At 47.6% G+C, this 23,242-nt stretch overlaps 6 protein-coding genes across 44 annotated transcripts; 4 read left to right on the top strand and 2 right to left on the bottom strand.

Annotated features, from left to right (window-relative positions):
• Positions 1-2,144: 2,144 nt before the first annotated feature.
• On the top strand, positions 2,145-10,325 carry LOC6726503 (cytoplasmic dynein 1 intermediate chain). Of its 36 annotated transcripts, none has more exons than XM_016172338.3 (10): positions 2,146-2,488; positions 2,829-3,066; positions 3,141-3,287; positions 3,642-3,769; positions 4,189-4,221; positions 5,134-5,154; positions 6,439-6,486; positions 8,054-8,206; positions 8,283-9,205; positions 9,275-10,325. In XM_016172338.3, the coding sequence occupies exons 2-10, from the start codon at positions 2,912-2,914 to the stop codon at positions 9,626-9,628; spliced, it is 1,962 nt and encodes a 653-aa protein (XP_016040144.1). In that variant the 5' UTR covers positions 2,146-2,488; positions 2,829-2,911; the 3' UTR covers positions 9,629-10,325. The 36 variants fall into 36 exon arrangements, with proteins under 36 accessions (XP_016040132.1, XP_016040144.1, XP_016040136.1 ...); XM_016172330.3 differs by having other exon boundaries at positions 8,051-8,206; XM_039297600.2 differs by having other exon boundaries at positions 8,030-8,206.
• A 629-nt stretch (positions 10,326-10,954) lies between these two features.
• On the top strand, positions 10,955-12,849 carry LOC6740352 (annexin B10). 2 transcript variants are annotated; one of them, XM_016179221.2, is made up of 5 exons: positions 10,955-11,114; positions 11,361-12,072; positions 12,142-12,323; positions 12,433-12,435; positions 12,640-12,849. In XM_016179221.2, the coding sequence occupies exons 1-5, from the start codon at positions 11,100-11,102 to the stop codon at positions 12,694-12,696; spliced, it is 969 nt and encodes a 322-aa protein (XP_016040121.1). In that variant the 5' UTR covers positions 10,955-11,099; the 3' UTR covers positions 12,697-12,849. The 2 variants fall into 2 exon arrangements, with proteins under 2 accessions (XP_016040121.1, XP_002077218.2); XM_002077182.3 differs by lacking the exon at positions 12,433-12,435.
• On the bottom strand, positions 12,761-14,088 carry LOC27207986 (TIP41-like protein). Its single transcript, XM_016183620.3, has 4 exons — positions 13,929-14,088; positions 13,534-13,868; positions 13,227-13,446; positions 12,761-13,162 (listed from the first exon to the last, which is right to left on the bottom strand). The coding sequence occupies exons 1-4, from the start codon at positions 13,938-13,940 to the stop codon at positions 12,914-12,916; spliced, it is 816 nt and encodes a 271-aa protein (XP_016040120.1). The 5' UTR covers positions 13,941-14,088; the 3' UTR covers positions 12,761-12,913.
• A 193-nt stretch (positions 14,089-14,281) lies between these two features.
• Positions 14,282-16,255, top strand: LOC27209022 (xaa-Pro aminopeptidase 3). The gene is made up of 2 exons (XM_039297604.2): positions 14,282-14,795; positions 14,853-16,255. The coding sequence occupies exons 1-2, from the start codon at positions 14,424-14,426 to the stop codon at positions 16,116-16,118; spliced, it is 1,638 nt and encodes a 545-aa protein (XP_039153538.1). The 5' UTR covers positions 14,282-14,423; the 3' UTR covers positions 16,119-16,255.
• Positions 16,213-17,654, bottom strand: LOC27208782 (delta(3,5)-Delta(2,4)-dienoyl-CoA isomerase, mitochondrial). The gene is made up of 4 exons (XM_016184340.3): positions 17,497-17,654; positions 17,193-17,355; positions 16,498-17,122; positions 16,213-16,438 (listed from the first exon to the last, which is right to left on the bottom strand). Exons 1-4 carry the CDS (start codon positions 17,546-17,548, stop codon positions 16,340-16,342), a joined length of 939 nt encoding a protein of 312 aa, XP_016040118.1. The 5' UTR covers positions 17,549-17,654; the 3' UTR covers positions 16,213-16,339.
• A 912-nt stretch (positions 17,655-18,566) lies between these two features.
• On the top strand, positions 18,567-22,893 carry LOC27207140 (PHD finger protein 7). 3 transcript variants are annotated; one of them, XR_006542073.1, is made up of 6 exons: positions 18,567-18,767; positions 19,800-19,880; positions 19,941-20,246; positions 20,339-20,841; positions 20,906-22,530; positions 22,641-22,893. XR_006542073.1 is itself a non-coding variant. In XM_016182872.3 (5 exons), the coding sequence occupies exons 3-5, from the start codon at positions 20,145-20,147 to the stop codon at positions 21,915-21,917; spliced, it is 1,617 nt and encodes a 538-aa protein (XP_016040116.1). In that variant the 5' UTR covers positions 18,567-18,767; positions 19,800-19,880; positions 19,946-20,144; the 3' UTR covers positions 21,918-22,893. The 3 variants fall into 3 exon arrangements, 2 of the variants coding, with proteins under 2 accessions (XP_016040116.1, XP_016040117.1); XM_016182872.3 differs by having other exon boundaries at positions 19,946-20,246; positions 20,906-22,893; XM_016182873.3 differs by having other exon boundaries at positions 20,906-22,893.
• The last annotated feature ends 349 nt before the right edge of the window (positions 22,894-23,242 follow it).

Genomic DNA, 23,242 nt, shown 5'->3' with positions numbered 1-23,242 from the left:
TATGCGTCAACCGTGCCCGAGTTCAGGTGGCTCGAATTGAGTTGATGGTCCGCATGCAAATGGCTTACACCGATCGATAAATGGCCAGCACACAAATGACCATAACAAATGAAGCCAAGCAGGTACAATCCATTTGGTGAAAAGTTGAAGTGGAAGACCGTCCTTTCGTCCAAAGTGCCAGCCAAAAGTTGAGGCTTCAAGGCTGCAGAGGACACGCCATGGGCGTAGTTTCGATCTGGATCGGTCTTTTTGAAATTATACTATATAGACATTGCATATATGCATATTTTAAGTCTTGGTAATGAGTAACACACCCAATTGGTCTTGAACGCCACTCCCGCAAATCGAAAATGTAGCAAAATAAGGTGAGATAATATATACGATATATGCATAATTAAAATAAGAGCCCATTATCATTTAGAAATATTAAAACATGATGAAATTAACAAGAGCAAGTGAAAATGTATAAATGTATCTCACAAATTGATAGGTACATGTATATCTATTAGAAACATGCAGATCGGATGGGAATCCAATGAAATGCCCGATACAATATAGGAATTCCAGTTTTGGGAACTGGTCTACTGAGGATTTGGGGGCGAGATGTAGCCATTTCCGAGGCGCTACGCCCATGAGATGGAAAACTGTGTCATCCCGATGCTTCCAGCGGCCGAGCGGCGGAGCATGCCGGTAATATATGCACATAATATATGCATAAATATGCTGAGCGGCCACGCAATGACCCAAAAGCCGCTGTCCTTGGGAGTAGGAAAGAAATAAAAAATAATGAAAATAAAATCAGAGATCCGAGATCGGAGATCGGAGATCGGAGATGCGGCCAAACCAGACGGGCTGCGAAACTAGTTTAGGTTGGCGGCGCGTAGTGGCTAATTAACAATACACTTTTACTCTCGCCCGATTCCAAGTGGAGAACCCAGGTGGAGGTGGTTCTTGGTAGCCGTCTAAATCTGAAATTCAATTGGCAAATTAATTTGTAAACTAATCGCGCTGGCATCTCGACTGGTTTGGATATCAAGTATCCGCTCATCGGTTGGCCAACTCCCGCCCATGTGCAAGATCTGTCGGCCTGGAGCAAAAAGTTGAGCAGCCGGAGATTTGGCAATTCAAGGTTTTCGCTGCAGCATGGTGGGGATCATCGGAGCGATTCCAGTTCGAGTCCGGTTTATCAATGCGGTTACGAAACGAGCCACTATCCACTCGCTCACTTCAGTTTTTGGGTCGTCCAATGCCTGGCATTTAAATGCAGATGTGCAGATGCGCCAAATCGCAACGAAATAAGATCCCCAAAGAGTTTCATGGGCGCATTTACCCCATGAGAACCGCTTCCTTGGATTCGGTATCTTGCAGATACTTTCGGTCAGATACATTCAGTTGCGACCGAAGGCACGTACTACTGCTGGACTCGGTGGTGCAGCAACAGCTGGCATTGGTGGCACCAATTGTGGCACACATCGCCCAAGTGCGCTTTCTATTTCCACGGCGGGTTCTGGTGATTTCACTGGCCCAAAGACGCGCATTGAATGTAATTGTCGCTTGTAAGGGGCAATTGAAACACGACATGGTTGCACCTACACACTTTCAGAACCCTGAAAGTATCTTGTAAATTCAGTTAGTTTTGAGTCACCAGGGGAATTTCAGCGGTATTTCTTAATCAATTTTTACATTTCGTAGTACTTCATACTCCGCTTTTCTATCAAACAAATTCAATAAGTTGTAGGCATTAGCCGAATTTTAGACCTAAAAGGATTATTAAATTATTAATACCATCATTAGGGTTTTATTATCATTATTCCAATTTACCTACAGATACCTATCTTGGATCTATAAATTAAAAGTTATTTCATAGTTAGATTATGAGAATACAGGTGCATAACTGTAAACCACCTATTACATAACAATTTTAAAATAAAGCATATAACTCCGTATTAACATATTTTTTACCTATTATTAATTATATGGTAATATACTTATATATTAAGCATGATTCTAAGCATGATTTCTAAATAATATAATATATAATAAATAAATATAAATATTAATATATATAAATTATGTTGCAGTGTAGGCGAAATGTAACTGTAACTAACAGCGTGCTGTTAAGCGCAGCAGTGCTGCCAGACCGCTGCGCTAGACCATGGGAGTAGTGGAACTATCGCTGTCACGACAGCTGTTCACAACTATCGTCGTACAGCAGTAAAAGCTTGTTCTTGTGTTTAAATCCGTGTTAATTGAGAATTGGGAATTCCGCTAGGGATCCTAGTCTTCCACACCCTTTGGGCATCTTTATAAACCAGCCGCGCCCATTATCTCCTTCGTGTGCCAATAACTGTGCGAAGTAACTGGCCGTGGGCGATGTTCCATCTCTAGTTAGTCAAAACATTAAAGTCAGTCGCATTTTTACATTGTTGAAAAATGATGATTTAAGTACTTAAAAAGCAGCCGAACATCGAGTAAAGACAGTCAAGAGGTGGGTTTTTGTGCATTTCATGGAAAAATCACCAGAGCAGTGAGAGCAGGGATTTGAAAAACGCAGCCAGGGCGAAAAGACGTCACAGTCCAATCGCTGGATTATTGATTTTTTTTTTTTGGCCGAGCAAAGGAAAGTAAAGTGACGGCCACTCACTCATTAAGTTACCGGGGAATGAGCTCCACTTGGCGATAGGAGACCATATGCGTTGGCTGCGCTACGCCAAGCGAGCGGTGGAGAACCACACAGCGCACCCACTTTCATTGCTTCTGGCCAGCAGTTGGTGACATCATCAGAGCTACCAATATTGGCGACCATTAATCATGCTTTCCCCTTGCAGAGAACTTGGCCCGCCAGAGATCGAGAGTCCCGTACCGAAAGCCCACACGAACAGCAAATCGCAGCAGCTAATCCCCCCGAGAAATGGATCGCAAGGCTGAGCTGGAACGCAAGAAGGCCAAGTTGGCCGCCCTGCGCGAGGAGAAGGATCGCCGGCGGCGCGAGAAGGAGATCAAGGACATGGAGGAGGCGGCTGGTCGCATCGGCGGCGGAGCAGGCATCGACAAGGATCAGCGCAAGTGGGTTTGCCATACGCTGCTCCTCGGAGCTGACTCAGCACCGCCATCATCCGACTTTCGTTCGCCTCTTTCAGGGATCTCGACGAAATGCTGTCATCGCTGGGCGTGGCCCCCGTCTCCGAGGTCCTTTCCTCACTCTCCTCCGTCAACTCGATGACATCGGACAACTCCAACACACAGACCCCCGACGCCAGCCTCCAAGCCACCGTCAATGGCCAGAGGTGAGCTAGTTTATATCAAAGCCTTGTGGGTAGAATTGCCATCTTAAGCAGAAGTATATTAGGCATATTATACAGATGTAGGCATTTCTATAGGCATAGAGATTTGATTCCCCAAATTAAATAAGTAAACAACTGTAGAATATGTAGAATCCTGGTTAGGAAGCGTGGCAATCCAGACACAATTTTTAAGATTCAATTTTAGCACTAGCCGTTTTAAGAATTGTTGAGGCTTAGTATTGCACAAATTGGACAATGGGCTTTTTACGATCAATGTATCCTTATTTGAGGTACTATTACTATTGCTATTTAACCCATTCCTAACTAATACCGATTTCTTATGTACACCCTCACCAGCGGCGGAAAGAAACAGCCCCTCAACCTGAGCGTCTACAATGTGCAGGCTACGAACATTCCACCAAAAGAGACGCTGGTCTACACGAAGCAGACCCAGACGACCAGTACCGGAGGCGGAAACGGCGATGGTGCGTATTGCCCCCGGGGCGGGGATCTGGTTGGGCTCTACTGTAACCACTATCCATAGTTTGACTCCATCTTTCGCTACTGTCGCCGTTCTTATTCTTGGTCTCGTTGTTAACTGTGTTTGGCTTCCCTGCGCTCCTGTTTCCCCGACTCCGTCTCCGTCCGCCGGAGGAGCAGTGCATCTCTCGCCCTCACACTCTCTCTCTCTGTCCATGTCTGTGCTCCCAACTGTCCCTTTCTGTCTGGTGCTAGTTTACACCGCTGCATGCTGACCCTGTTTCCGCGCTTTGTTCCCCATCAAGTGCCTCCAACTCCCGTCCCTCCCGTCAGAGAAAGAACAAAGATCCAAACAGAAACCACAATCCATAGTGAAATAAAATAACAAATACAGTTCTTTCTTGCCACTCCTCGCCTCTGTCAGGATATATGGAGGACTGGTGGCGTCCACGCAAAGGTACTAATCTTAATTTTAAGCAAACTCCACACCTAATCACACATCAGCACACGAATATTGTTGTGACAAAACGAAGCGGCTTACACATGTGAATACACGAGTGGCTCCATGTGAACCGCCCACACGACTTAGTCTAAATTAGCTCCAAGGCTCTGCAGGCAGAAGGATGTCAGCATCGTACATGCGCAGACAATTCGGCGGACTATCTACTGGACTGCTTGAATTTAGACAGCTTCCTTTTTGCCTCGGCCCAATTTGGTTGCAATGCCCAAGAAACGCAGTTGCTGGTCGATTGATCATCTTATGGCAGCTTTCTCCTGATTTGGCCTATCCGCATTATTGGTTTTTGCTTCCTTCTATCTATTCCATCATTTGTTTTTGTTAGTTTATTGTATATAATTTAGGAACTAGATACTTTTATATATACTTTTATGCAATTCAGCACACTCTCTAAACGCTTCGATCCGAACTTATTAAAAATATCGTTCCTGTCCACCCCTATGAAGTCTAAACTTTAATTTGATATAGGTTGTTTGTGTAGCGTTGCAGTACTACGCAATGTGTTATGTTTACCCCCTCTTTAAACACTCCTTTTTACAATTATTACTTTAATTTTTGTCGCGTTTTTGTAAAGGTTGTTGGTAGCACCGAGCATTACACCAATTGGCCTTGTTTCGCTTCATTTACGCCGCAGTCTCGACTCATTTCCGCATGGCCATCGCTGCCCAGCATCAATCTGTCCATCCACATGCATATCCATATCCACATCCACATCCACATCCATCCATGTCCACATCCGAACCCATAGATCATTAGAGTGTACACCGTTCGAGCGCATTTAATAATTTGTCTATTTACTTTCTCTTTCTTCCCTCTTAACTGTTTTTGGCACGCACGCAAAAAAAACTGCAGCTCATGCTACGGATTATTATGGTGAGTAGTCCCCGTTGTATGCGTAATTCCGTACTTAGAACTTTTCAGCCTCCGTAGCGGTCTGTGTGCCACCCGTAAGAAGCGTATCGTATCTATCTATACCCGTAGCCGTATATATTACCATTACCTTGAATCTAAACCTCTCTATGCCGAACTTATCTATATACTCGCATTATGTATTTGTGTAGTTTGCTCTATCTCTATCCACAACACGATCTTTGCTCCTCCTTAGAGTTTTTCTGACTTGCTTAGTGTACGCTTGATATCGTAATCCTATCCTAGAATATACATACATCTATGTCTATGCCCTATGTCCTAGCCTCTCGTGGTTGCTTCTTCGATCTTTGTTTCCGATTTGGTCGTTTGATTTGCATCCCAACCGGGATTGTATACAAATATTTATTACATTTTATATGATTTACATGACATTTGTTTCAATTAGCTCGATAACTAGCTGAAAAAAGATTCGTATCAGTTCGTATCAGATCTTATAGACCTTGTGTAAAAATCGTTCATATTGAATGGAAAATGAAAAGCAAATTTGTAATCTCCACCCAATTTTTAAGTTCTTTATTCGTTTAAGTACTTTTCGTAATCGCTTTAAGTTGAGTTTTAACATGATTTTTTTTTGTAATTTGTTGTCTTAATTTATGTATGACCCATCATAAGTATTGACGGTTCTTCTGAAACATGCGTGCCAAAGGTATAATTTAGATTTTTTGTACTTTTTAGCATAACCGATCTATTACTTAAATATTTGAATTCGATTTCTTTTCCCCAGAGTATTTTTAAGTCTATGCTACTGTCTAAGAATCAAATGCATAACCCAAACATACACACGTATAAAAGAACCTCCATCTGTAAGCACGAATAGCCTTTATCTTAATATCGTTTGTATGATTGCGTATCAGATATATTAGCTAAACATCCTAAGCTGTATTATAAACACTTTCTCCTCCCCTCGCTACCTTTTGTGTTCCATCATATGAGCCAGGCTTGTGTGCTAATAGTACTTATACATATACCCTACTTAATCATATTTTACATAGTCGTGTGATAATTTCGCCAAGCAACAAGTGTTGAGCACACTGAAAACCAACATTTTTCACTTCTTACCGTATGCATTTTGTTTAAACATTGACTATCGATCGATTTGTCGATTTAAATGGGCGGTATGCTAAAGCCAAAGTCATGTTTTTTTTTTCGTTTTGATTTGAAGAATCACAAACTACCAAATACCAGCAATGTTTGTACAATATATTTATTTCTTTATATTTCTTCAAGATGAATACAATCTTAATCCGGGTTTAGAGTGGGAGGATGAATTCACAGGTAGGTACAGGCCAGCCGCCCGAACCAAAATATTAAACAGTGACGGAATCGACATGAAGCAAAATAGGAACGTTCCAATTCTCACTTTGCCAGCGAAACGAAATCAGAATTTAGAGCAAAATCCCAGAAAAGTCAGCGCGTTTAAATCGGTCCTGCGAGGTGTCAGTGTTGGAAAGCGAATTAAAAAGCAGACACACACGCGCCCCCACAAAAGTGTAAAAAACGGACCAATGCCCTTTCTCGCTCTATCTCCCTCTCTCTCTCTCTATTTATCTTTCCGACTCTTTCGCTCCTTCATCTCTGCTTGTGTACATCCTACATTTGCATGACTGGTGATGCTCCTGCATTGCCCGCCCCTCATTGTGTGTCGTGTTGCTAATCCCAGTCATTCATCCTGAAACCCGAGTTAACAATGTCCTAACCACTAACAAAAACTTATCGCACAAGAAAACAACGAAAACGCAGCAGCGACAGGAAGCTAGGCTTGCTCCATTTCACTCACTCTCATGCAAACTCGGCAGCGAGCGACTTCCTGCCTGTCTCTCTCGCTCTCTCAGCTATTGATCCCGATAACCGATACCCTCTTCAATTACAGCACTGTTACAGAATCGAAATCGATCAATCGGCCGTTAGCTTAACCTTGTTTAATATATGTGTAATATATTTCTAGCATAAAACTAAATAATTTTAAGTGCAAGCAATTATAAATTGGGTGGAGAAAAATGCAAAAACGATGTACAATAGCGATAACGTTGATTCAATCGAAACAGAACCAGAGCTAAACCGCAGTAGGAAAAATGTAAATTTTTGATTTCAGTAATTGGCTTTGTATATTAACCAGGTGAAAAACAAAACCGAGAACCGAAAACCGAAAACCAAACACCACACCAAGCGCACACACTCGCACACTCACCTGTCCATGCCCTAACACTGTATATATCGATAACCAACTGCAGTCTGATATATGCACCTGTGTGAGTGCCTTTAACAGTGTTTAACAGTTTATTAACAGCCATGCACCTGCCGCCACATCTTCCCTTTCTTTCTCTCTCTCTCTCTCTCTCCCTCCCTCTCACTCACTCACTTTCTCTGCCTCCGTCTATCCCTTTCCCCCGATGTGATGCACGCACGCACACAGCCACACTCGAAAGAAGACGAGAACAGGCGAGAGGAACCAATGTGCTGCACTGCTCCTTCTCTCCCTCTCCCTCTCTCTCGCTTTCCCCCTCACACTTAGAGCTTCATATAGCACCCCTGCCACCAAAATCATGACACTTTCCCATCCAGTCTCCAAATCCGAAACCCACAATCCCGCCTCAAGGAGCCCCACAAACAAAGCCAAATGTCTCAGACAATTGCAGTTCCTAGCCAAGCAAACGAAGACGAAGAAGAACGCGTAATGATAACTCAATCTAAACTGAAATTCAAATAAGTTCAAAACCAAATCGAATCAGATCGAATCAATCAGAGCCGAAAGTAGAATTGTTCCTGTTCTGTCGATTGTCATGTTCCTCTAGCTGTGTTAGTTTTATACCTTAAACAGTGCTTGCATTTGATGCCCAAGGAGACGACGAAGAGAGCTCACTGCAGAACCTGGGCAACGGATTCACCTCCAAGCTGCCCCCGGGCTATCTCACCCACGGCCTGCCCACCGTCAAGGACGTCGCCCCGGCCATCACGCCCCTGGAGATCAAGAAGGAGACCGAAGTGAAGAAGGAGGGTGAGTTAATGCTAGCCAACTATTTTATTATATTTAAGGTTTTGTTATGTTTTCCTTCTCTCCATCTTTCCCACAGTCAACGAGCTGTCCGAGGAGCAGAAGCAGATGATCATACTGTCGGAGAACTTCCAGCGGTTCGTGGTGCGCGCCGGCCGCGTCATCGAACGGGCCCTCTCGGAGAATGTGGACATATACACGGACTACATCGGCGGCGGCGACAGCGAGGAGGCGAACGACGAGCGATCGCACGCGCGGCTCTCGCTGAACCGCGTCTTCTACGACGAGCGCTGGTCGAAGAACCGCTGCATCACCAGTATGGACTGGTCCACCCACTTCCCCGAGCTGGTGGTGGGCTCGTACCACAACAACGAGGAGAGTCCCAACGAGCCGGACGGCGTGGTGATGGTGTGGAACACCAAGTTCAAGAAGAGCACGCCCGAGGACGTCTTCCACTGCCAGAGCGCGGTGATGTCCACCTGCTTTGCCAAGTTCAATCCCAACCTGATCCTCGGCGGCACCTATTCGGGCCAGATTGTGCTGTGGGACAATCGCGTGCAGAAGCGCACGCCCATCCAGCGCACGCCCCTCAGTGCCGCGGCGCACACGCATCCCGTCTACTGCCTCCAGATGGTGGGCACCCAGAACGCGCACAACGTCATCTCCATATCCTCGGATGGCAAGCTGTGCTCCTGGTCGCTGGACATGCTGTCGCAACCACAGGACACGCTCGAGCTGCAGCAGCGCCAGTCGAAGGCCATTGCCATTACATCGATGGCCTTCCCGGCCAACGAGATCAACAGCCTGGTGATGGGCAGCGAGGACGGCTACGTCTACTCCGCCTCGCGCCACGGCCTGCGCTCCGGGGTCAACGAGGTGTACGAGCGCCATCTTGGCCCTATCACTGGCATATCCACGCACTACAACCAGCTGTCGCCGGACTTTGGCCACCTCTTCCTAACCTCGTCCATTGACTGGACCATCAAGCTCTGGTCGCTAAAGGTACGCAGTTCAGGTTGCCAGCTCGCTGTCCTCTCCGGAATGAATTTAAATATACCGCACCTCTTTCAGGACACAAAGCCGCTGTACTCCTTTGAGGACAACTCCGACTACGTGATGGACGTCGCCTGGTCGCCCGTGCATCCCGCACTCTTCGCCGCCGTCGACGGCAGCGGCCGCCTGGACCTGTGGAACCTCAACCAAGACACGGAGGTGCCGACCGCCTCGATCGTCGTGGCGGGAGCACCAGCCCTCAACCGCGTCTCCTGGACCCCATCCGGCCTGCACGTGTGCATCGGCGACGAGGCCGGCAAGCTGTACGTGTACGACGTGGCCGAGAATCTGGCGCAGCCATCGCGCGACGAATGGTCGCGGTTCAACACCCATCTTAGCGAGATCAAGATGAACCAGAGCGACGAGGTCTAGGACGATATGGTTAACTGGTAGTTCATAGTCGATACCACTTTTGCTAAGCTTACAGGAGCGTCCTTGAATGAAATTTAATTTGTATTTTTGTATCTTTTGTGATCCCGCTGCTGTGTATAGCCAGCCCAGAACTCAAAACTCAACCGCTGTCCAAGTGCTCAGAATCACTCCAAAGCCCCCAAGAAATCAGGGGAAACTGCAACATTCTCTATAATGAAACTCGACATACATGCATATATGATATGTATTTGATTGGTATATGCATTGTTTTGTTACTCCATATTGGTTTCATTCTATAGGTATTTCCCCAGTTCCGTTTCCACCACCAATCGCAAGCAAATTGGCGCAGTTTCCACATTTTCTTATCGATTCGGACTCCGACTCCATGGAAATTTGATTAGCGGTGGCAACGGAACTGCAAGTAGGATTCATACTTTATTTTAAATTAGTGGAACTAACAGGATTGCAGAATAATGATCGTTTACTCGACTGAGAGCAACACATAAATAAATTAAATGCTACATATTATATACAACAACGTATTGAGAGTGGAAGTGGGGGCTCGGGAATGAAGGTACGAGCACTGACGATGGAGCTGCGTCCCCTCTCAACTGAAAGAGCCCAAATGTAAATGTATTATAGCGAAGCCTATTTAACGAGATTAAATAAACATAATATCTATATACACCTACAAGAACAAGATGTCTATTATTGGGTATACCAAATATTAAATGATTTTATACGGTATTTTGAACCATTGCTGATTGTTTTTTAAGATCTGAAAACATTTGAAGCGACTTTTTCCAAGCCACTTAAATCAATTTTTTACTCTTTCGGCATAAAGCGCATTAAAAATTCCATTAAAACCGAGATGTCTGTGCACATTTTACGGTTTCAATTAATTAATTCAAAAAATGTGCCGAATGAATCAGTTACTTTGGAATTCAAGTGCAGCTTCCATTAGAAGCGGAATTAAAAGCTCTCTCTCGCGCTCGCGAAAGCTCATACACTGAGAGAAACAGGATGGGCTTCAAGCGGTGAAATAGCAGGTAACTTTGTTGCAATACATCGCATCCATTATTCAATACAGACAACAAACGCTTTTAAATAAAAATCTTTAGGTTTATATTTCGAAAACAAACGAAATTAGATAAAAACGATCGCTTTTGCGCCAAAACAAATACAAGATGTGTATTTTATTACGTAGCCTAGTGCTGCCTACAGATTCTCCCATCCAAACAAGTCTCATTTTTCTCCGTGTGTAAAACTTGTGCTCTGCAGCGAGCGCAAACCGGAGAGCACGGAAAAGAGACCCCGGTGCAGTGCCTCCCAATCCGAATTATTCAGCAAAAGCAGGCGGAGACTGCAAGACGTCGCAAGAAGAATTCGCAAATAGGTCCCAGTAGAAAGGCTGATTCCTGTGAATTCGTCTACTGAAGAGCCCCAGGAACCCAAGGAATCTTCCAGCTGCATGATGGACTACAAAGTGAGTGGATTGGACTGCCAGGCTAGATATGATTCCATTATTGCACTTATGCATTTTATTGATTTGCCACGGCGATGCGTCACTCGCTACACGGAAAGAAAAATGCATATGGCTTGGAGGTATCAACTTTCCAAAATATTAGTTTCTATTGAAAACAGAGAGTTACCATAGGAAGAGCATTGTTAGGCATTGTTTAGTATTAAAGATTACTTTTTTGGTAAAAATAAATACATTTTCACTGTGCAGCCCGTGCCCACGGTTAAGGACGCAGCTCCCTTCGACGCCGCCCAGGACGCCCAGGTGCTGCGGGCGGCGATGAAGGGATTCGGCACCGACGAGCAAGAGATCATCGACGTGCTCGTCGGCAGGAGCAACCAGCAGAGGCAGACGATCAAGGCGGTTTACGAGGCGGAGTTCGAGCGCGACCTGGTCGACGATCTAAAGGACGAGCTGGGCGGCAAGTTCGAGGACGTGATCGTGGGTCTAATGATGCCGCCGGTGGAGTACCTGTGCAAGCAACTGCACGCAGCCATGGCGGGCATCGGCACCGAGGAGGCCACACTCGTCGAGATCCTGTGCACCAAGACCAACGAGGAGATGGCCCAGATCGTGGCCGTCTACGAGGAGCGCTACCAGCGTCCGCTGGCCGAGCAGATGTGCAGCGAGACCTCCGGCTTCTTCCGCCGCCTGCTCACGCTGATCGTGACCGGAGTGCGTGACGGACTGGACACGCCCGTCGACGTCGACCAGGCCAAAGAGCAAGCCGCCCAGCTCTACTCGGCCGGCGAGGCCAAGCTGGGAACGGACGAGGAGGTCTTCAACCGGATCATGTCGCACGCCAGCTTCCCACAGCTGCGACTCGTCTTCGAGGAGTACAAGGAGCTCTCCGGGCAGACCATCGAGCAGGCCATCAAGCACGAGATGTCCGACGAGCTGCACGAGGCCATGATGGCCATAGGTCAGTATATTAAACTGTTCATTGTTGTAACGGACACTTGCCTAAATGACACACCTCTTAACCTTTCAGTTGAGTGCGTCCAGTCACCGGCAGCCTTCTTCGCCAACCGCCTGTACAAGGCCATGAATGGCGCCGGCACCGATGACGCCACGCTCATCCGCATCATTGTCAGCCGCTCGGAGATCGACCTGGAGACCATTAAGCAGGAGTTCGAGCGAATCTACAACCGTACGCTGCACAGCGCCGTGGTGGTAAGTGGATCTCGCAGAATCGCGAGTGCTTCGCACATGGTTAACGCATCCCTTTCCCCTTCTCTTCACCTGCTTGTCGGTATTTGTTGCGGTGTTTGTGGTGTCCTAGGACGTAAGTATTGGCCACGCCTATGGTGAAACGGATGCATTCCTGGTCTTGGTTATTCCACGCCATCAAGTGCTCCTTTTACGCTACATATGCTGCCAAAATGCCCACCAAAGTAGTAGGCAAAGTAGTAATTGTAGTGTAGAGGGCATAGCCAAAAAAGCAAGAACTTGGATCTCGCTTCAATACGTTCCTTTCTTTACTTTCCAGGCGGAGACCTCTGGTGACTACAAGCGGGCCCTGACTGCCCTACTGGGATCCGCCTAGGCGCGAGGATGTGGCAGCTGGTCCGCCCAATATTGTATTCGTGTTAATAGCATTACTCGTAGTGTGCCTTTTAGGAAAATCGCTTTTAATGTCGTCTGCGCATGCGCACACTGTTGGCAATAAATAAACGCATATAGCAGCAGTTTTAACCAATGCGACGACTGACATATGTAAGCCTAGAGATCTGGGATCTGGCATCTAGGATCGGACATCGGGACTACTTAAAGAAGAGCTTCTGCAATTGCTTGGACTTCACGGGCACAAATTCTTGCATTGCATCCGGGTTGGTCCAGGAGGCCACCGAGTTTTGAAGCTCCGTGCAAGGCGCCTCCCGATGGATGTACTCTTTCAGGATAAAGTCATTCTCGATCTCGTGGTGGAAGCGGGTGTCGTGCATCCGGATTAGCACGTGGTCCACGCGCAGAAAGTGGCGCAAAAGGATGAAGAAACCAGAGGGCATCACGCGCTGTGCCAGAAAGAGTTGGGCTTCTTGGAGAAGGGCTCTATAATATGTATATATCAGCACTTACGATTCGCACGCTCATCACCGAGATCCCGTGGTCGTGCAGCTCGTCCTCGAACAGAGTTAAATCGTGGTAGAAGATGATGTTCTCGCGCTGCATCAGCTTGAACTTGTTCAGCGTCTGATCCGTGGTCTCCGACCGCACTTTTTCGTTCATGGTGCCCTGGTATGTGGAGGTGAATGTCCAGTCGAAAGGCTTGAACTTCTCCTCCATTGTGTGCTCGTTACTGGAGTATAGAATTCAATCATTGGGGCAAATTATAGAAGAAAAACAGTAGAACGATCCATATCCCAATCTCAATGGGAGTACGCACCGCGTTTCCCGCCACTCCTGAGCACAAGCGACCTCCAGCGGCTGCTTCCCATTGTCCACCAGCGCCAGCGCGTCCATGGGGCAGAACTCGAGAGCGGCGCCGTCCTTGTGCTTCAGCACCAGCCGATTCTTGTGGAACACCATGTCGGGCAGGTGGGGCAGCTGCAGGGAGTGCTGGTAGTGGCAGAGGTCGCAGCGGTCGGCCGAGTCCTTGGGACAGCACTCGGCGGTTCCCAGTTGGCAGCTGCTCTTCAGGATGTGCGACTTCTCGTAGCTAATGACCCAGTCGTGGAACTGGATGGACTCGCTGTCCACCGGCAGCCGGGGCACAAAGCTCTGCAGGCCGGGATTGCATTAAGTGTTTGGCCATTGGAACTGGGCTATACCAACACATACCTCCATGGACATTCTACCGATATGTCAAATGATTTCACAGCGTCTTTCCAAATCGAAAATACCGTTCCAAATCCTCCTATTGATCCTGTTAAAAATCTTTGTTATTATGTTAGGGATGCCAGTGTCGATTACTTCCGAAGCTTAGCGGCGGTACTATCGAGGTTTTTCGATTGCAGCGCAATATTTAAATGCTGTGGGGCGGAAACAATCAAGTTGGCGTACTTAAGTGGATTCACAAGCTTAATAAGCCGTGGTCATCCACAATTTGAAAATAAGCGCGTTTTCGAAAAGCTGCTATAGGTAAGGCGAAACTACATTCACATATTTGTATAATTTTACAACGATAGTTATCGACACCTGTTAAGCAACCGTCTGGCAGCCCTGGTGTTTTGTTTTTGTCCAGGATCGTTATTGTTTTTATCAGTTCGGGTTTCTTATGTGTAAAATATTGTAAAGATTTTAGTTGGCTACCAAAGAACCGGAACCGGCAGCACGATGAATACCCTAAGGCGCCTGGACCGCCTGATCGCTCCCACCGTCCGCCGCAGTGCCGCCATTTCCACCAGCCTGTGGCCACACCGCTGGATGAGCCAGTCAACCACGATCTCCCCAGGAAGTCCCAGCAGCAAATCGACAGTGAACGCGGCCGAGGTGCGCGGCGTGGCTCAGATCCTGCGCCAGCAAAAGGGAAACCTGGGACAGCCCACCAGCGTCTCGCATCCACATCTTATCCAGCCGGACGAGCTGGTTCCGGGCGTGGAGCTGACCGAGATCAAGGAACGCCGTTCGCAGCTGATGCAAAACATCCGCGCCTATGCGCGCAGCTTCGGCGGCGAGTTCAATGGGCACTCGAGCACCTGTCACATGGTGAGGATCTGCAGGCTACATAGAGAAACACAATCTATAAACTTGAATCTCTTACAGCTCGTTCTGGGCGCCGCCTCCAAGAAGTATATGAGCGGCAAGATCCCGTACGTGTTCCGCCAGAACTCGGATTTCTACTACCTAACTGGCTGCCTAGAGCCGGACGCCGTGCTACTGCTGACCATCGACGAGGCCCAGAACGTGCAGTCCGAGCTGTTTATGCGTCCCAAGGACCCGCATGCCGAGCTGTGGGATGGTCCGCGCACTGGGCCCGAGCTGGCGGTGCCGCTCTTCGGCGTCACTGAGGCCCATCCGCTTTCCCAGCTGGAGGCGGTGCTGGCCAAGCGCGCAGGCGCCCTAAAACCACACATCTGGTTCGACCAGAAGAGCACCGACCTGCCATCCCTAGCGGAGAACATGCTGCGATTGAGCGGCGATCAGCACCGTCCGCTGCTGCCGGCCTACACTTTCCTAGAAGCCATGCGCCTGCTCAAGTCCCGCGACGAGATGCAGCTAATGCGGCGCACCTGCGACATAGCCTCACGCTCGTTCAACGAAGTGATGGCCGAGACGCGGCCAGGTCAGTCGGAGCACCATCTGTTCGCCGCGATTGACTACAAGTGCCGCATGCGCAACGCCAGCTACCTGGCCTACCCGCCGGTGGTGGCTGCCGGTCAAAACGCCACGGTGATCCACTACGTGGCCAACAGCCAGTTGTTGGGGCAGCACGATCTGGTGCTGATGGACGCCGGCTGCGAGTATGGCGGCTACACCAGCGACATCACACGCACCTGGCCGGCGAGTGGGCTTTTCACGGAGCCGCAGCGCACACTGTACGACATGCTGCACCAGCTGCAGGGGGAGATTATTGGCAATGTGATGAAGCCAGGCGGCGAGACGCTCGATCAGCTGTTCGAGACCACCTGCTACAAGCTGGGCAAGTACTTGCAGGAGATCGGGCTGGTGGGCAAGTCGTACAGCGAGTACAAGGAACTGGTCAGCCAGGGCTACCGCTTCTGTCCGCACCACGTCTCCCACTACCTTGGCATGGACGTGCATGACACGCCGCACGTGCCGCGCAACACGCGCATCGTGCCCGGCATGGTCTTCACCATTGAGCCGGGCATCTACATTGGCCAGGATTGCGGCGACGTGCCGCCCGAGTTCCGAGGCATCGGCATCCGCATCGAAGACGATCTGCTCATCAACGAGAACGGCCACGTGGAGGTTCTAACTGAGGCGTGCGTCAAGGATCCACGCGCCCTGCAGGAACTTTGCAAACAGCAGCAGAGGAAGCCCGGCGCCTCATCCGCGGAGGCGTTTTAAGAGCTCACAACGAAAACCAAATTCCTAGTCATAAGCCTTTCATTCTCCCGACAACCTAAAGCGCTGATTTAGGTCCTAAAGTAAAGGCAGATGGTGTATTTATAAATGCACACATGGCAAATACATTTTAAACTCTGTCCCCCGCCGTTGAATTATCTTTCTCATGTGCGGATTACAGATTGCATATTACATATTACAGATTACAGATTACCCATTACCGATCACAGCTTGGCGAACACTGGCTTATCGTCCTTCGTCAACTGGGCGGCCACAGCCTGGGCGAAGTCCTCCGACAGCAGGTTGAGCTTGTTCAGCAGGAGCTGCAAGGTGTGAGGCGTGGTTAGCTCGTGCAAATTGGTCGAGAAATTAGGATACCCACAATGTGATCCAAGCCCTCTTGATTGGTGTGCTCCAGGGAGTAGACGAGGCTCTCCTTGGTTGTCTTCACGGCGACGGGACTCTTGCTGGCGATGAGCTCGGCCACGGCCAGGGCTCCGGTCAGCAGGGACTCCTTGTCTGGGAAGAGGCGACTCACCAGGCCCGAGGAGTGCGCCTCGGCGGCCTCGAATTTGCGCCCAGTGAAGCACAGCTCGCGGGCGAGGGACTGACTGCCCACTGCCTTGGGCAGACGCTGCAGGGTGCCCACGTCGGCGGCCATGCCGATGTCCACCTCTTTGACCTGGAAGAAGGCGTCCTCGGTGCAGTAGCGAATGTCGGCGGCGGTAATCAGATCCACGCCGGCGCCGATGCACGCCTTGTGCACCGCCGTGATGACCGGCTTGGGGCAGTGCTCCAGGCTGCTGATCGAGTCCTGGTACACCTTGATCATGCGCTCCATGATGACGCCCTTGCGGGCGTAGTCATCGGTCTCGGCCAGCGTTTGGCCCAGGTTCATCATGTCGTTGAGGTCAATGCCGGCGGTGAAGTGCTTTCCAGCGGCAGACAGAACGATAGCCCGGCAGTCGGGATTAGTGGCCAGTCCGTCGAAGCACTCCTTGATCTCCCTGGAAATGGGTAACGCAGTTTTGTTAGCAGTCTGCGGAACCGGAAACGGGAAGCTATTGGATAACCCACAGCCACATCTGCTTGCTGATGGCGTTGAACTTGCTGGGCCGATGGAGCTCCACATGAAAGACGAACGGCTTGGGCGAACTGACGGCCAGCGTCTTGAAATGGCCGGTGGGTCCGGATTCCGGGAGGGCGGAAAGGTTTCTCTGCATCTGGAGAGATCCGATGGCTGGCGGAAAGTGCAATTGATTGGACTTTTAATACGATGCTGGAGACAAAGGTTCATTCACCGGTGTTCGGACTTTGAACCGAACCCAAATTTCAAACGCATAAGACTGGATGTCGGATTGTGGAAGCCACCGGTACTTACCCGTGGGCTTGGGCGCCAGTTTCATCAGAGTGTTCAGGCGGGAGAGCGACATAATAAGACTTCTTTTCACTTAAAGCAACTGGTTTCAAATCAAATCCACTTGTTGCGGCAGCGAAATTTGTTTTGTTTGTCTATCGATACGCAGCAGTGCTGCCACCCGGCAGGAATATTCAAAATAAGGCGGGCTCTCGGCTTATCAAAGCTTTTGGTTATATTTCGCTAGCAGATTTTCCATGGCGATCAGGCTGTATAACGACATAGTTGTTGCTATAAATGGGTTCTAGGTAAAATGCAGTCGTTGCGGCAGAAATTTGTTAGGCTACTATAGCAATACGGTGTTGTGCTGCCACCCGGCTGGGGAATTCGAACTTATAAGGATGTGCGTCAAATTCGCGCCAATAGTTAGCAGCGATGGCGGAACGGTGGAATTTGGAACTTGCAAATGTTTTTTAATTATTTATTTTTTCGTAGCTTAGAGGTGAATTCCAAAAAATATAAATGCAAACATCTTCAGAAAAGAAATATCCAACTATCTATGTACGACTTAAGTTTATAGGACTCAAGAAAGCATATAAAATGCGCAATTGAAAAATCGGCTCACCACTCTTTGGAGAATATTTCCACTCGCAGAGCGCGTTCCAAAATGCACGCTAGGCCATCTTAAAGGATATTTCTTAAAGTGAATTTCATTAAGAACTTATGGCCAGTTTTTGAGTGGAGTGGATCCAGCTATGAACCACCCCATACCAAAAATAGCCCTTGAAAGTCATTTTTGCCGTGCATATAGACTTGTGTAAGCCTAATTAAGTAATGATCCTGGAAAAATGCAGTGTGAGGAGTTTAAAGCCTCCTGGAATTCACCTCTAAATAACGAAAAAATTTATATATAAATAAAAAAAAAAACCTTAATATATAAAGAAAAATACCAAGTTCCATATTCTACCGTTCCGCCATCGCCGCTAACTCATCGACGCTACCTTGACACATAAATTAAATTGCCTGGAACATATATCGTCCCAGCTTCCATCACTTCTCGAAGTTATCGAAAGTTTGAGTTCTGTGGGTCAGAAAGTCAGAACGGTGCCAAGTCTCGAAGCGGCAGCACACAGCTCGGAGAATAAATTTTCGGAATAAAAAAAAATACTTTGTAAAAGTTTAAAAAATAGTTCACCCAAACCCATTTAACAAAAACCAAAGCATAAAGCAGTGAATAGTGCCATTTATCAAAATTTACCACAAAACAACAAGTTTTGGAATTCCATGCTGTTTCGGTAAGTTTTTATAGTGAATTACCATTGTGCAAAGAATTGAAACACAAATATATATACTTGAAAAGGAATTTAATAAAACCTATACACACACTTTGAAAAAAAAGGACTGCAACTTCCATTCAATTCCCATTTGCCGCGAGTTGCACCAATTTTTGAAGGGAATTCGTAGAAATAGAAATAAAGCCGCGCGTTTGACGCTTGCCAACTTTTAAACTTTGACAATCAGAAAATCATAAAGGTGCACAATCTCGAGGCAGCAGCACACAGCTCAGAGAAAAAATATTTTCGGAAGAAAAAAAGTAATCTTAACAAGTTTTAAAAATAACTCCACACCAAACCCATTTAACCAAATCCAAAGTATAAAGCGAATAGTGCCAATAAAGTGAATAGTGCCAATTTACCGCGCAAAGAACAAGCTTGGAAATTCCACGCTGTTTTGGAAAGTTTTCATAGTGAATTAGCATTGTGCACAGAAAACACAAATAAATGTACTTGAAAAGGAATTAAATGGAACCTATACACACACTTTGAAAAAAGGGACTGCAACTTCCATTCAATTCGCATTTGCCCCGAGTTGCGCCAATTTTTGAAGAGAATTCGTAGAAACAGAAATAAAAATGAGCGTTTGACGCTTGCCAACTCTGACAGTAGGGTTGCCTTTAAACTTTTTTCCAACTGTTTACTTATTTGTGCATGAATATGCGTTCAATTTGAGAAATTGTGAAGTAGGGAATATAGTAACGTTGAAAGTTATGTAGCAGGCAAAAGAAGCGTTTCCGACCCCAGAAACCTTACAAACTATATGCATGTTTATTCTTGATCATTGGCTAAATAAAATACACGTGTTGTTAGTTTCTTTCTTCAATTCATTCAATTGCCGCGCGCTCTACAGCACTCGCCGTTCTTCTTGGAAATTGCCATTTCTCTCGCACCAGCTGAGTAACGAGTATATAACAGCTGGTTTTATTTTGTGATATTTATTTATTTATTTTTGAGATTGTTCCCTGATTTTTTTATTTTGTTCCAATTTAGCTACGCGCATTCTCTTCGGACTTCCCAGTGCAATTAATTGAAAAGATCCCTTTTTCACATCAGGGTTGCTTTGGAAAATATGTATGTACATATTAACTTCACAAGCTAAATAGTCAACTATTAAGATTAATATTTTTTCAGAACAGCAGTTTTCGGCAATTCGTGCCAACGTAAATAAAATCAAATCAATTCGCGGCGATCTGGCATCTCTGTCTGCAGGGCTACTCCGATAAACCGACGTTCATTGCGCGCGAAAACAGTCAATCGCTTCTCAATCGCCGAGATTTGTTATTTTCGGCTGCTGTTGCTGTTTTAGTTGACGGACTGGCTACCGGAAACGCAGCCATGGTGCTAACCTGCAAGCTGTGCCGCAGCAGCGAGCAGGACGAGCTGATCTTCGGCACTGTGCACGTGGATGGCAAGATGATGGTGCACCGCAACTGCTTGGTAAGTAAGAGTGTTCGGGCGGGTTGCCGCGTCCAGGAGACTCCTTCACAAGCCGACCTTCTCACTGCCCTCGTTCCTTCTTCCTCCGGCAGTACCTCAGCTCGAATCTTATCCAGCGCGGCGACAGGAACTTGGACATCATGAACTTCCGCAAGGAGGACATCGAAGCGGAGGCCGAGCGCTGCCGTTCGCTTAAGTGCTGCTATTGCCGCCGCTTGGGCGCCAATATTGTGTGCTGCAAGTCGGGATGCCGTCGCACCTTCCATACCAAGTGCGGCGCCGATAATCTGGCCCAGAACCAGTTCTGCGACACGTACAAGTCGTTCTGCCATCAGCATGTGCTGGTGCATCGCCGCCGTCCGCAGTACAAGAAGGACGAGGAATGTCTCATATGCGCGGAGGACCTGATTGCCAAGGGCGAGCGCTTCAGCGGGGTGAGCTGCCTATTCGCGCCGTGCTGCCGCAATGGATGGTTCCACCGCAGATGCCTGCAGCGCTACGCCAACTCGTCCGGCTACTTCTTCAAGTGCCCGCTGTGCAACAACGTTGAGGCGTTCCGCAGGGTGGTATATATGGGCATCGCCGTGCTGAACCAGTAAGTTAAGACCTACTTCAATTGGAGCAACCAAGCCCAACTAAGCAGTACTTGTCTTCCGCAGAGACGCCTCCTGGGAGACTGAGCCGGGCGCCTTTGCTGAGCTGTTCCGCCGCGATCTCATTTGCACGGCCACGTGTTGCGTTGCGGTGTCTGGTCGCACCGACATTGCCGCCATGCTGGTGTATTGCACCACATGTGGCGCCAATCCGTGTCACTACTTTTGCACGCTGAAGACCTACGATACCTACGTCTGCAAGGTTTGCTCAGCCGTCACCCCGGAGGCAGTGCCCGTTATCGAAGTGGACTCGGATGACGCCGACTCAATGGACGATAACAGCTCTCATCAAGCCGTCACCCACCGTTCATGGCACGAAAATGCTGATGAGATTCCAGAGAAGCTATCACCCTCCTTCTGCCAAGATTGCGGCTCCTCCGACGATGATGCCGTCTTTCAACGCGCGCTCGATACCCAGTCGCATGGTCGCGTGCAGACCCTCTCCGATGATCAACCATCTACTTCTGCGGCTGCTCGCGCTTTAGCCAGTCGTGAAACTCGCACATTTGAATCACAGGGAACGCAAACAACAACAGTGCTCTCACGTGTAATAACCTCGTTCGCACAGTCGTTTCGCCCTACTACTGCAACTAGGACATCAACATCTACATCCACATCTACATTCACATTCACATCCACATCGACATCCACATCGACATTTGATAACCAGGAAAACACTGCGCCGTCCACATCGACTAGGCGTCGTATCTTGCGTCCTAGATACACCATGCCAGTTAGAATCGCCGAGTCGGATAGCGATGACAGCGATGAACAAGAGTCAAAGAGGCACCAACCTTCGCCCACTTCCGCTGCACCGTCGAATCGCAGGCGTCTATTGGGCTCCATCTCGCCGGAGGCGAGCACTTTTGCTGCACGTGCCTTACGTCGCCGCACTTTCGCCAACGCGCGTCCCACGTACGCCAACGCGCATCCCACGTACGCCAACTTGGATACATCCTGTGTGGCCAATAGGACCCGCAATCGCTTGCCCGGCCACATGGCCGCCCGCAGGGAGTAGGAGGACAGATGGCATTACGATTGATCACACTCGCACAAATCCATGTACACAGCAAGATCAATATGGATTTACTCTGAGTGGGCAGGATACCTAGAGGGACTAGGAGTTATCCTGTTCCACTCCCACACTTCCACATTCAATTTACACAGTATCAATATGAATGTATCCTGAGTTGCCAGGATACCTGCAGGGACTAGGAGCACAGCAGACATCACGACACATAACACTCGCACATTCCATGTACACATCAGTATATCGATATTGATGTCTGCTGTGCGGCCAGTTTACCTGCAGGCATAAGAACGGATGACACTACGACAGATCACACTCGAGCATAGCATGTACACATCAGTATCAATATGAATGTATCCTGAGTGGGCAGGATACCTGCGCAGGGACTAGGAGAACAGATGACACACACACAACACTCGCACATTCCATGAACCATCGCATCACATCGACTAGGCTGTGGACCAAATTCGTGCGTTTGGTTCGCACCTGCTATTCTCATTGTAGCTTTGATTTTCAGCCTTTTGTACATACAGAATCCCATTAAATTCCTGTTCTCCTAGCGGCATTCGCTAATAAGATGCATTTACTAATTTTTTGTTTCGTAAGTAAGCTAAGTAAGTGCTCCTTTGCACATGTATATATAACTTGTTTACATGTTTTTACTTTAAGTAGTTGTACACATTACTTTCCCTCATCTGACTTTCCTTTCAGCAACTCGCAGTGCCTACACAGTATTTCAAGTATTCTAAGCATTACATTTGTGTGACTAGCGATCTAAGAATCCCTGACCAGTGACTGAACGCTTTCATAATACACCTGAGGACCACCGAGCTTAGTATTTAGGATTGGATCGTCTTCATTTTTGATGATCTTAATGTGGAGAAAAATGTCCATTACTTTTACATCCTACGATTAGTATTATTAATTCGTTGATAAAGCGCATTATTGCTTATACAAGTTTTAACTTTTCGTTTTGCAAATGGGGGGTTACCATTTATGGTTGTCTTTGGATGTTGAAAAAAACTTCTCAAAAATTGTACAATACGAATACTCATAGAAGAGTAAGGTGAATTTTCTGTTTGCTTCCTTTTGTATCATTAATATGGGGTTTATTATGTAAAATTACATAAACTGGAAGATGGCCAATTTATAATTGATCGAAGTTTTTAAAAAATCGCGCCATTCTTCATAAATAAGTGCTGGATATGGCCCACAGCTTATAAAAAGGTGGCAACGTTAGCAACCCGTTAGACGGCAACACTTGCGATAGTCTTTTGTAAATATATCGATACATATTGATATTTTTTTAAGCT

The sequence above is a fragment of the Drosophila simulans genome, chromosome X (assembly GCF_016746395.2).
Source record: "Drosophila simulans strain w501 chromosome X, Prin_Dsim_3.1, whole genome shotgun sequence".
NCBI lineage: Eukaryota > Metazoa > Arthropoda > Insecta > Diptera > Drosophilidae > Drosophila > Drosophila simulans.
The sequence above is the reverse complement of the archived record's forward strand: the minus strand, read 5'-3'. Positions and strand labels throughout refer to the sequence as shown.

Excerpts from the sequence above, each read along its gene's own strand:
- LOC6726503 (XM_039297592.2), top strand. The coding sequence starts at position 2,912 with ATGGATCGCAAGGCTGAGCTGGAACGCAAGAAGGCCAAGTTGGCCGCC. Across the intron at positions 6,487-8,029 it reads GTGGGAGGATGAATTCACAG|TGCTTGCATTTGATGCCCAA; the intron begins GTAGGTACAGGC and ends TACCTTAAACAG. Across the intron at positions 8,207-8,282 it reads GACCGAAGTGAAGAAGGAGG|TCAACGAGCTGTCCGAGGAG; the intron begins GTGAGTTAATGC and ends TCTTTCCCACAG.
- LOC6740352 (XM_016179221.2), top strand. Across the intron at positions 12,073-12,141 it reads CGAGGCCATGATGGCCATAG|TTGAGTGCGTCCAGTCACCG; the intron begins GTCAGTATATTA and ends TTAACCTTTCAG.
- LOC27207986 (XM_016183620.3), bottom strand. Across the intron at positions 13,447-13,533 it reads CAGGAGTGGCGGGAAACGCG|TAACGAGCACACAATGGAGG; the intron begins GTGCGTACTCCC and ends TCTATACTCCAG. Across the intron at positions 13,163-13,226 it reads CGGTGATGAGCGTGCGAATC|CGCGTGATGCCCTCTGGTTT; the intron begins GTAAGTGCTGAT and ends TTTCTGGCACAG.
- LOC27209022 (XM_039297604.2), top strand. The coding sequence starts at position 14,424 with ATGAATACCCTAAGGCGCCTGGACCGCCTGATCGCTCCCACCGTCCGC. Across the intron at positions 14,796-14,852 it reads ACTCGAGCACCTGTCACATG|CTCGTTCTGGGCGCCGCCTC; the intron begins GTGAGGATCTGC and ends AATCTCTTACAG.
- LOC27208782 (XM_016184340.3), bottom strand. The coding sequence starts at position 17,548 with ATGTCGCTCTCCCGCCTGAACACTCTGATGAAACTGGCGCCCAAGCCC. Across the intron at positions 17,123-17,192 it reads ATCAGCAAGCAGATGTGGCT|GGAGATCAAGGAGTGCTTCG; the intron begins GTGGGTTATCCA and ends ACCCATTTCCAG. Across the intron at positions 16,439-16,497 it reads AAGAGGGCTTGGATCACATT|CTCCTGCTGAACAAGCTCAA; the intron begins GTGGGTATCCTA and ends CACACCTTGCAG.
- LOC27207140 (XM_016182872.3), top strand. The coding sequence starts at position 20,145 with ATGGTGCTAACCTGCAAGCTGTGCCGCAGCAGCGAGCAGGACGAGCTG. Across the intron at positions 20,247-20,338 it reads TGGTGCACCGCAACTGCTTG|TACCTCAGCTCGAATCTTAT; the intron begins GTAAGTAAGAGT and ends TTCCTCCGGCAG. Across the intron at positions 20,842-20,905 it reads GGCATCGCCGTGCTGAACCA|AGACGCCTCCTGGGAGACTG; the intron begins GTAAGTTAAGAC and ends TGTCTTCCGCAG.